Consider the following 12,584-nt stretch of genomic DNA (forward strand, 5'->3'; position numbering starts at 1 on the left):
AGGGAAAAGGTCTCTGGGTACTGATACATGAAGGCCCTTCAGGGAAAACCAAGTCTCCTAGTTATCCACTGAGACCCACCATTCTTTTTTCTTTATGAATTTGACTACTCAGATAAATAGAATTATACAGTATTTGTCCTTTTGTGACTAGCTTGTTTCATTTAGCATAATGTCTTCAAGGTCCATCTGTGTTGTAGCATGAGTTGAAATTTCTTTTCTAATTAAGGCTAAATAATATTGCACTTTTTTCTATCCATTCATCTATCAATGGATACCATCAGTGGTTGGTCATTTATGACTTTTTGTTGTTATAAGTAATGTTGATTTTACTCCTTTTGACTATATACCCAGAAGAGGAGTTACTGAATCATGTGGCAATTCTGTATTTAATTTTTTAAAGAATTGCTATATTGTTTTCCACAGCAGCTGCCTTTTTCATTCCTATTAGCAATACATACAAGAGCTCCCATTATGCCACATTCTTGCCAACACTTACTTTCTGTATGTGTGTGTGTGTGTTTATGTATGTGTATAATGGCCATCCTAATGAGTATGAAGTGATATCTCATGATTTTGATTTACATTTTCCTGATGACTAATGATGTTGAGCATCTTTTCATGTGCTTATTGGCCATTCATATTTCTTCTGTGGAGAAACGTCTAAGTCTTTTCACCCAGTTTTTAATGGAGTTATTTACTTTGTTGTTGAGTTGTAGGAATTCTTTATATATTCTGAGTATCAGTCCTAATTGGACACATGATTTGTGGATATTTTCTTCTAATCCATGGGTTCCCTTTTCACTCTGTCGATTATGTCCTTTGTTCATAAGATTTTTTTATTTTGATGACATCTAACCTATTTTTCTTCTTATTGCCTGTGCCTTCGGTGTTACATCCAAGAAATCATTACCAGATCCAGTGTTATAAAGCTTTTATTCAGCTGTCTTCTAAGATACATAGTTACAGCTTTAGCCCTTATCTTTAGTCTTTGATCCATTTTGAGTTGATTTTTCTGTATGGTATAAGGTAAGAGTTCAGCTTCAGTCTTTTGCATGTGTGTATCCAGTTTTCCCAGCCCCATTTGTTGAGAAGACTGTCTTTTCTCATTGTATAGGCTTTACATGTGCCCTTGTCAAAAATCACTTGACCATGTATATAAGAATTAATTTCTGGGCTCTCTTTTCTTTTCCACTGGAAAAGTTATGTCCAACTTTATGCCAGTTTATACTAAACTGATTTTATTACTATAGCTTTGTAATAAGTTTTGAAATCAGGAAGTGTGAGACCTCCAGCTTTGTTTTCCTTTTCAGGGTTGTTTTGGCTATGCACTATTTTTTGACATTCATATGAACTTCAGGGTAGATTTTTCTCTTTCTGAAACACATTGGGATTTTGATAGGGATTGCATTGAGTTCAGAGATTGCTTTGGGTAGTATTGGCATCTTAAGAGCTCTTAAGTCTTAAATATAAATGGATAGCTAAGAATAACCAGATATTGGAAGAAGACTTTTAACAGGAAAGCTAATAGCAAAAATGGTCAAAAGGAACTCAGAAACAGTGCAGAGAACAGATGAAAACCTGAAAATAACTATAATTAATATCAGAGGTAAGAGAAGGCAGTCCATTCTTGTTTCATGGCTGTTCTAAAACAAGTCTTAATGGAGCACAAGAAAGAACTCTTGCTATTAAAATAATTAAAATAGTATAATAGCAGAAAATGTAAATATATGTGTGTTTGTATGTCTCTGGGCATATAAATAAATGTTGTAAGATAAAGTTAAGGAAATCTCTAGAAAGCAGAATAAGAACACAGATGGAAGATAATTAAAGGAAAGATGAGAAAAAGTAGAGAATAACTCTAGTAGGAGATCTGTAAAAATTACAAATGCTTTTAGCTATAGAAATACAAAAAACCACTTAGTCCCAAGTTTCACAAACAAATAGGAGTTTTATTTTCCCGTCCAGTAACAAGCATGGAAGTAAACTATTTTAACATTGGTTTAAAGGTGTCAGATGCTGGGGTGGATCTCTGCAGTCTTTGGCTTTTTGGTCATGACTGCAGCAGATTGTTGTGCTCTCATAGGACACCTCAGAGAGGAAGCTGGGATCACAGAGGCTCTCTTGTGTACTGAGTTCTTTCAAGGAAGAAAATTTTCCCTCCAAATCCCCTACAAGTCTTTTCCTTTACATCTCATCGAGTGGAATAGGGTCACATATATCCCTACACCAGGACTATGTTTACATTTCTTCAAATAAGAGGCTGAAAAGTCAGTTTTTCCCCTTTTCACAATTGGCTTTAGATTAGTTTGAGACTGGCGAGTAGAAGTTACGCTAGTTATGTCAATCCATACCATTTCAACGTAGGAAATAATGTTTCCTGTGTTTGATGTTTCCATAGGAAACATCTTTAGCGATCCCCGTGTTTCTTCTTATAGCAGAACAGAGTGAATTCAGTTATATTATCATCAGAAATCCTCTTATCTTTTTTCTTGTAGTAATTTATTTAAAAACTTTTAAGGTGTTTATTTAAGCTTTTAAGTTCTAGATTTTCTCTTACTGGTGTGAATAATTAAAATTCTGTTGGTTCCTTTGATAACTATAGTGAAATGAGCTTTAGTACTCTCAAGAGTTTAAATTTGTCTTTTTAATCTTTGGTTCCCTTTTTAAATCATCGTCCAGAGGAAGAAAAGATAAGTCATTTCCCAGAATCTTTTCTTTTTCTCCCAGTTTTTCTCTCTCCACTTACCAAATTATTTGAATGCCTTCTGTGTATAAGATATAATGCTAGATGCTCTTCCAGTAGTAGATTCTTCTTTTTGGACCTTATATATATTGGATTCCAGAAGTGAAGGAATGGTGTTTCTGGAATCACCCTACTTATCTAGAGTTACAAACTAAGTCCTAGCTACCACAGAATTTACGTATATGGTAGGGTTCCCTGCAGACAGAGAGATGATAACAGTAGTAGCTCCTAGCATTCATTGAGTACTTGCTGTGTACCAGGCACTATTCATTGCATATAGTAGAATATTTACTCCTCAATCTACCCTATGAGTTATACTTCCTGTTCTCATTTTCATTTTATAAAGATGAAGAAACTCAAGCACAGAGAAGTTTAATAACATGGTTAAGGCTACACAGTTAGTAAATGGTATAGCCAAACTTTGAATTTAGACATTCTGAATTCAGATTCTGCTCTTAACTGATCTGTCATTATAATTATGCTGGTGGCCTTTTTGAACTTTAGTCTATATCTTTTTAGTAGAATCCAGGATAATGCAGAGAAATTTTATTAAAATAATTGAAAATACTGGAAGCAAGGTGTTTACTGTGGAATGCAAGAGTGGTTCATTAAATACCACCTGGAATTTAATGGTCTTCAAGATTTCATTGTATCTTTTAAAATGAAGTTTAGTAAGAATAAATTTAATGAACTAATGACAAAAAAATTTCAGGGTGCCTAGGTGGCTCAGTTGGTTAAGTGTCTCACCTTCGGCTTGGGTCATGATCCCAGGACCCTGGGATTGAGTCCCAGGTCTAGCACCCTCCTCCGCAGGGAGTCTGTTTCTCCCTCTGCCCATTCCCCCTGCTTGTGATCTCTCTCTCTCTCAAATAAAATCTTTAAAATAAAAATTTTATTTCACTGCTCTTCCTGTTTGTCCAAAGTAAATCCATAGATAGTTTTCCTCCCATTTTTAATTTTTAATTGCATACTATAAGATTTGCTTTTTATTTTAAAGTGTACCACTCAGTGGTTTTTTTAGTATATGCACAAAGTTGTGCAATCATCATCAATTCCATCACTAATTCCAGAATATTTTCATCACTTAAAAAGGAAACCTTTTACCCATTAGCAATCATTTCCTTCAGCACCCCCAGCAACAACTAATCTGCTTTGTATTTCTATAGATTTGCCTTTTTGGATACTTTATGTAATGGGATCATATGTGATGTGGCATTTTGTGACAGGCTGCTTTCATTTTAGTGTAATATTTTCAAAATTCATCCGTCGTAGCATGTAGCATTCAGTGTAGCATTCATTCCTTTTTATTCCATCATATGGATATACACATTTTGTTTATCCATTTATCAGTTGTTGGACATTTGGGTTTCTTTTTAGCTGTCGTGAATAAAGCTATTATGAACATTCATATATAAGTTTTTGTGTAACATATGTATTCAGTTGTCTTGGCTATATGCCTAAGGATTGAATTGCTGTGTCCTGTGCTCTAACTTGATGTTTTTAACTTTTTGAGGAACTGCCAGACTTGTATTCCAAAGTGGCTGCTTCATTTTACATTCCCATCAGCAGTGCATGAGGGTTTCACTTTCTCCACATCAGTACCAACACTTACTTTCTGCTTTATTTTTTTTATTTGTTTGTTTTTTTAATAGTCATGCTGGTAGTTGTGAATTGGTGTCTCATTGTGGTTTTGGTTTGCAGTTCCCCGATGACTAAAGATGTTATGCATCTTTTTTTTTTTTTTTTTTTTAAGATTTTCTTTCTTTATTTGCCAGAGAGCATGAGAGAGTAAGAGCACAAGCAGGGGGAGCAGCAGGCAGAGGGAGAAGCATACTTCCTGCTGAGCAGGGAACCTGATGTGGGACTTGACCCCAGAACCCTGGGATCATGACCTGACCCAGAAAGGCAGATGCTTAAAGGACGAGCCACCCAGGCATCCTGGAGAGAGAAAATCTTAAGCAGGCTCCACGCCCAGCACAGAGCTCCATGTGGGGCTCAGTCTCACAACCCTGAGATTCCTTTAAGCAGCTTTTTCCTGTGCTTGTTAGCTATTTCTACATCTTCTTGGGAAAAATCTGAATTCTTTTTTTTTTTTTTTTTTTTTTTTTTTTTTTTTTAAAAATTTGTTTTTTTTTTTTTTTTTTTTTTTTTTTTTGCCTATTTTTTAAACTGGGTTGTTGTTGACTTGTGGGAGTTCTTTGTATATTCTGGATAATAGATCTTTATCAGATATGATTTGTAAATATTTACTTTTATTCTGTGGGATATATTTTTCATTCTTTTGGTAGTATCTTTTGAAGTACAGAAATTTTAATTTTGAGAAGTGTAGTTTGTCTATTTTTTCTTTGATTGCTATGCTTTTAGTGTATCATATCTAAGAAATTATTGCCTAATCTGGCATCATGATGGTTTACTCCTATGTTTTCTTCTAAGAGCTTTGTAGTTTTAGCTGCAAATTTTATGTATATCCAAATTTTATCCATTTTGAGTTAATTTTTTAATATAATGTTAGGTAGTAGTCCAGCTTCATTCTTGGGCATGTAGATATTCAGTGGTACCAGCACCATTGTTGAAAATCAGTTACCCATAAATATAAGGCTTTGCTTGTAGACTCTCATTTCTATTGTGTTGTCCTATATGTGTATCCTTATTCCAATATACATGTCTTGATTACTGTAACTTTACTGTAACTTTTGAAATGAAGAAATGTGAATCCTCCAATTTTGTTCTTTTTCAAAATTATTTTGGGTATTCTGAGTACCTTGCACTTACATAAGAATTTTAAGATTAGCTTGTCCATTTCTGCAGAAAAGCCACTGGGATTTTGATAAGGACGGCAGTGAATCTGTAAATCAGTTTAGGGGAATATTGTTACCTTAATGATATTAAGTGTTCTTGTATTGTTTTATAATTTAATTAGTTATTTAATTTATTTATTTGAGAGAGGAAAAAGAGCATGAGCAGGGTTGGGCATGAAGGAGAGAGAGAGTGGGGGAGAGAATCTTAAGTAGTCTCCACATCGAGCATGCAGCTGGACACGGGGCTCAGTCTCAAAACCCTGAGATCATGACCTGCACTGAAATCAAGAGGCCAGCTCTTAAACCACTTGGGCCACCCAGGCACCCCTGTACCCTTCTATTTAATTCAAAAACATCTGACATGATCTGTGCCTTCAACTAGCTTATAATTTAGTAGAATCATGTTAACAGAGTTAAGTAATATAGTGATAAAAATAATAAACATAACAGGAATTACCAGTACTACTTATTATTACTAATAAGAATGTTTATTAGGTTTTTGCTATATGGTAGTCTCTGTAATAGTCTTCTTTTACTCATACTATCTCATTTAATCCTCACAAAATTTTTTCATACATGAGAAAGAAATAGTCATATAAAGAAGAACGTGGTAATACTCTAAAGGAGGTAAAGACAATACCTCTTGGGTTTTATCGAGCAGAGCTTTGAATTGGACTTTGAAAAATAAGTAGGATTTTTTTTTTTTTTTAGATTTATTTATTTATTTGAGAGAGAGCTCGCAAGAGAATGTGCATGGGGGTATGGGCAGAGAGAGAGAATCTTCAGGCAGACTCCCTGCTGAGCATGTAGCCTGACAAGGGCTCAATCCCAGGAGCTATGACATCATGATGTCAGATGAAACCAGGAGTCTTGACGCTTAATTGACTGAGCCACCCAGGTGCCTTGAAAAATAAGTAGGATTTTGATGAGAAAATATAGGGTTTAGGGCAAGCTGCATTCTGGAAAAGTATATAGATCTGCAACATCTCAAAGAACCACAAGAATTTTGTTGATGGCAGTGTTGGTGGCTGAGGTGTGCATATATGTGGGAGCATGTGTTCACATTTGCTGGGTAAGGAAACAGAGGAAAAGGTTGGAAGATGTAAGAGAGAATAGGGATTACAGTGTACCAGGGCCTGAGGCTCTAAATACTCAGTGCCAGCACTAAATTAAGAACAGAAGAGGGATTGGGAATGATGTGGGGAATTGCTTAGAGACAGAAGAGGAAGCTTTTATTTGATGGCTTTGATCTTTAGAGTAAATTTGAAGTTAATGCTTTTTTTCTGAGTGAACTAAAGATTGAGGGATGAAGGTAAGGAACCAAGGAAGCCTAGAAAAGGTTGGAGTAAGTATTGTGAAAAACATAATGTGATGATACTAAAAATAAGTAAAATTTTTCAGATAGTCGTGTGAAGGACTAATTCCATGAATTGATTATGGAAGTAATTGGCTTTGTCTTATTAAGGTCTTCTTTAGCAGTGTGTAGTAACCCGAGAGAAAGAATGGAATAATTTAATTTAAGTAGGATTTACTTAATATTTGTATTTGACAAGCAGGTTGGTAAAAGAATAAGAATTTAAGTAGGATTTACTTAGTATTTTTATTTGACAAGCAAGTTGGTAAAAGAGAGGTGCCTGGGTGGCTCAGCGGTTTAAAGCCTCTACCTTTGGCTCAGGTCATAATTCCCAGGGTCCTGGGATCAAGCCCCGCATCTGGCTCTCTGCTCAGTGGGGAGTCTGCTCCCACCACCCCTGCCTCTGTCTCCTCCTGCCTCTCTGCCTACTTGTGATTTCTGTCAAATAAATAAATAAAATCTTGTTAAAAAAAAATTTGGTTAAAGAAAAAGAAATAGCCAGAGAATCAGAGATATTACTGGTGGCGTTAATGAAATGGTGAGCCACAAAGAAGGGGAATTAAGACACTGAAGGCCCCACTCTAAGAATCTAAAGGATTAATGTTGCGCATGAACAGATTAATGTAGTGAGATGGAAACGTAAGAAGGTGTGCTCAGAGACAAGGTAAGTTAGAAATTGAGATCTTGTCATTGTTTGGAACTTGTGGATCTGGAAGGCAGAGTGAAAAATAAATACCTTTAGAGAACTTCAAGGCAGGAGCATTGAAAGAGTAATCCACGCTGAATGCAGCAGGAGTAATGGGAAGAAATGAGCCAAGCCAGGTACAAGTGCCTTGAAAGATTTTGGTTGTGAGAATGAGGTAGGTGGAATAAGTAAATGCCTTATACTTGAGAAGAGGAAGAGCTGTTGGTAAATGCAATGAAATCATTTGTAATCCATAATAGAGGGAACAGTATATTTTCAAAAATTAAGACTAACATTTTGATAAGTAACATCCTGAGAATTTATTGTTTACATTTATTACTTTTCCTAAGGCTAACTTTGTGTAGTAAATGTACTTGTCCAGATGATAGTAAATAAGATTTCATCTATACAGGAGGTAATTTTATCTCGTAGACTACTTGCGTATATTCTTCCAAGGGTAGGAATTTTTGTAGTTTGAGCCCCAAACAGTGCCAGGCACATGTATGTTCACTATTATTAATTGACTGGTATTTTTTTTTGTTTTTGCTTTTCGGTGCTTTTTTTTTTTTTTTTTTGAGAGAGAGAGGGAGAAAGAATGAGTGTCAGGGGAGGGGGCAGAGGGGGCAGAGGGAGAGGGAGAGAGAATCCTGAGTAGAAATCCTTGACCTAAACATAAATCAAGAGTGGATGCTTGGGGGGCACCTGGGTGGCTCAGTTGTTAAGCGTCTGCCTTCAGCTCAGGTCATGATCCCAGAGTCCTGGCATCGAGCCCTGCATCAGGCTCCCTGCTCAGTGGGAAGCCTGGTTCTCCCTCTCCCATTCCGCCTGCTTATATTCCCTGTTTCAATGTCTGTCTCTTTGTCAAATAAATACATAAAATCTTAAAAAAGAGAGAGAGGACACTTAACTGACTGAGCCACCCAGGCGGCCCTTAATTGACTGATTTTAAAGGCTCAAAAAGTGGATTATATTGAAAGAGATGCCCTTAAGTAATTAGATCTTGCAACTGAAAGCTAAATCAAAGTATAGCTTAGAAAGTTTTGAATTTATTTGCTTATAATGTCCTGAAATGCTATGAAATATGTACGGAATCAGGACAGGGCATCCAGTAGGGTAAAAAAGAGGGCATTTTGATGTACTTTAGGCCCTTTACCTCAGTGGCGCAATTTAGTATTTTTCCTCTTTTTTTCTTGAAAATTATATTTTAAGAGCTAGCATAGTAAGTGCAGTGGTCTTTATTGAAACAAAAATTCTCCTTCATTCCCTTCTATCCTTTGATAATTCTCCCTTGCTTGTGGAGTGAAGTTCAGGCTTCATAGCACGGTATATACACTCTACAAGCTAGTGAAGTTCAGGCTTCATAGCACGGTATATACACTCTACAAGCTAGTCCTTTACCCGTTTTCCCAGTCTTAACTGTTTGCTTCCCTCTGTTGCAGTTTTCCATTTAAATACCACAAGCATATATTGATCTGTTGCTATTTCCCAGATATTAAAAGTACTAGTTTGTACTTTTCTTTCTATGCCTTAAAATGTCCCACCTCTTTGTTTTAAGATTTTGCTTGTTTGAGAGCAGGAGGTGGGGGGAGAGGAGCAGAGGGAGAGGGACAGACTGTGCAGTAACTGTGGAGCTAGACAGACGACTTCTTCCCAGGATCCTGAGGTCATGACCTGAGCCAAAATCAAGAGTCAGTAACTTAACTGACTGAGCCACGCAGCCGCCACAGAATTTCCTACCTGTTTACTTTATGGCAGAATTTCTCCTGTACACAGTACTCTCTTTTCCCCACTTAACTCTGTCTACCTGATTGCTAACATTTTGAGGCCCTTTCCTTCCTCATTTTCACCTTGTATCAAAAATGTTCTTTATTGGGGCACCTGGGTGGCTCAGTGGGTTAAAGCCTCTGCCTTCAGCTCGGGTCATGATCTCAGGATCCTGGGATCAAGCCCTGCGTTGGGTTCTCTGCTCAGCAGGGAGACTGCTTCCTCCTCTCTCTCTCTCTGCCTGCCTCTCTGCCTGCTTGTGATCTGTCTGTAAAATAAATAAATAAAATCTTTTTTTAAAAAAAATGTTATTTCTCATGTACAGCACTTATATAAAAATACATCCACCTGCTTCTGTGCAGCCCCAAAATAAACTCTTTGAGGGATAGGAAATGCCATTTTAAAATCTCTGATTCTCCTTTGTAGCATTTTATAAATGTTTGTAGTTACCGCATCTATGTATGGTGGTAGACAGAAATGGTGGACTATGGTATGGGGGAGAGTGATTACCACTGCCTTAAAGAACTATGAACCACAGATATATATTCCAATTCATTCCATCTCTTTACTTTCAATATTACTGTTTTCAAAATTCTTGTTACTTGTAGAATATGATATCTTGTGTGGTCATTTGATTTTATAGCTTTAGTCAGATGAAACTTGTAGAAAGAAACCCTGATGGATAATGGCCCCAGAATTTCTCAACTGCAGGGTGTAAACCATCTTTTTAGATAAAATTTTATTCTCTGAGCAGTATTTTATGGGATCATCAGAGACCCATAGTGAAAAGAATAAAGTATTTTAACTAACAGCTCTTTCAGAAAGAAGGTGGCAGTTAGACATCTTTTAAGTCCTATTGAGTTTTTGGTGGTAATGGGGAGATCTGACACTCTACCTATCAGAGTCTTACTTTTTGATAAATCTCTTCTAAGACCTCATCTCCTTTTCAACCTCTGTTTCTGTTCTTTGAAAGGGAGAAAGGTATGAAACTATATGCCTACAACTTTTCTGGAAAAAAATAAATTTTTAAAAGAGATTATACTTAACCCTTGATGTAGTATATAGTATTTTATCTTATGTTAGATACGTGGTATGGAAGGTAAGTTGCAGTATGACCAGAATTTGTAAAGACTGCATTTTTTAAATTAATATTTATGGCTATTCCAGACTTTTTTTTTTCAGTTTCTCAATGCAATGTAATATCACAAAAGATTTATAAATATTAAAAGTGGAAGTATTAATTTATAGTACTTTTAGCATTTGTTTTGTAACTTCTAACTTAAAACCTTGTTAGCTAGATTATAAAGAGATTATAAATCAGGCATAAATTTCTTACTTCCTTTTGTTATTGTCAGGAGAAAGTCCAGATTCAACGTAAGTCTGCTTTATTTTATAGGCCTATGAAGAATACACCAGCAAGCTAGATGCCCTCCAACAGCGAGAACAACAGTTATTGGAATCCCTGGGGAATGGAACTGATGTTTCTGTTTCTAGCTCTGCATCAACAGACACCGTTACATCTTCTTCTTCCTCTAGCCTTTCAGTGCTACCTTCATCTCTTTCAGTTTTTCAAAACCCCACAGATGTATCACGGAGCAATCCAAAGTCACCACAAAAACCTATTGTTAGAGTCTTCCTGCCCAATAAACAGAGGACAGTGGTGAGTCAACTTTTAATATCATCATTGCTTTTTCTTTATGTTTTTCAGAAAGAGTAGTTGTTGAAACTGAAATACGTTACCACACCATACTCCGTGGTCATGCAAATGGAAGCATCCATTTCAAACAGGAGTTAAAGAGACATAATTATTTGGTGCCACTGTCTGTGTTTCTTAACTGGAACAAATAGTACTGTGTTTAGTATCTGATTTAACATTTTAACCCGTCTACCAAACTTGAACCACACTCAAGTCTAAGCATGAGTTTAGAATCAAAAAGAATTTCAAGACTTGATCTTGTTTTTTGTCTAACATATGTCAGGTAAGCTTTGTTCTTTGCCCTTGAAAAATCCCTATTTGGACTTATTATCAAATGTTGGATTTTTAGTGTGCTTGATTTTTTTTTTGTTTACATTACTTCTGTTGATGATAAGTATTACCATTGGAACAGAGTACTCTAAGTAACATTTAAAGCAGGGAAATCTGCACAATTTTATGGGTGGTCTATAATCCTTGAGTGCAACAAGTACTGTCATTGGATTTAATAATAATGCACCTTATACATCACTACTTTTTAAAAATGTATGATTATTTTTGAAACTAATAAAAAACCTTTTCATTTCCAAATACAAGTGAAATCAAAGTAGTTTTAATTTTTCCCCTTTAGTAGTAATGCTTGATTTTCATGGAAAAAATGCTACAGTGGCCTCCAGTGAGGTCAGTTTGTCACCTTGTGCAACAAAGGAATGCAAGTGTCGGTGTGTGGGGATGTGAGAGTAGGCCTTCAACCAGTGTCACAAAGGGTAGTTGCAATGCGGATCCTCACATAAAACTGAGCCTTTGAAGAGCTTTACCTTCAGCAAAAGGGTGAACTAGAAGAAAATCTATTTACTCAGTGTACATTAATAACAATGAAATTTGTCTGTCTTCACCAGCAGTCCAAATAAAGGTTAAAGTTTCCCTTTAATTCTTAATTATAGGCCTATCCTCATCATGGTGTGGGGTTCATATTTATACTTACAGGTGCTATCCAGGAACTTTCAACCCAACAACTGGTCCTCGAGAAGTAATAGCAGTCAGGCACTAGACAGAAGTAAATGCAAAATCTCTTTGACCTATCTGGGGCTCGCGGAATCCACATAGATAATGCCCAAAATTCCATGTTATAAGATACACAGGGAAAGAGTTTATCAGTGCATTAGAAGACTCAAGAACAACAGGGTTCTAAAGAAAGAACCAAATAGAACTTCAAGGTGGTCCTAAAATTTTAAACTCAGTGAATGACTGTTATCATCTGGAAGTATTCTAGCTAAAGATGACTGTGTTGTTAAGCTTCTAAACCTTCCATTTTACAAGAAATACAGGGGATAAAGGAAAAAGTTAAGTGCCGTAAAGAAAACAGAGAGGTTCAGTATTTGGACATTGTATAAGACAGATGGCCTGGACTCAGTGTCACAGAGGACAGAAAAGAATGGAGATTATTCTACACTAAACAAGACTGAAGAGTTGTAAGCAAATGCTGTGTGTGATTCTAGCTTCAGCTAGGATGGGAAAGAGCTACTATAAAAGGCATTTTGTGTTGG

At 36.2% G+C, this 12,584-nt stretch overlaps 1 protein-coding gene across 1 annotated transcript in view; it reads left to right on the plus strand.

The window, feature by feature from the left end:
• Positions 1-12,584, plus strand: part of BRAF (B-Raf proto-oncogene, serine/threonine kinase) — a 180,476-nt gene that overhangs the window by 83,878 nt on the left and 84,014 nt on the right. Inside the window, exon 3 of the mRNA XM_059396263.1 lies at positions 10,741-11,004. Within this exon, the coding sequence (XP_059252246.1) occupies positions 10,741-11,004 (264 nt within the window). The remainder of the gene's footprint in view (positions 1-10,740; positions 11,005-12,584) is intronic.

This window comes from Mustela nigripes, chromosome 4, assembly GCF_022355385.1.
Source record: "Mustela nigripes isolate SB6536 chromosome 4, MUSNIG.SB6536, whole genome shotgun sequence".
In the NCBI taxonomy this organism is placed as follows: Eukaryota; Metazoa; Chordata; class Mammalia; order Carnivora; family Mustelidae; genus Mustela; species Mustela nigripes.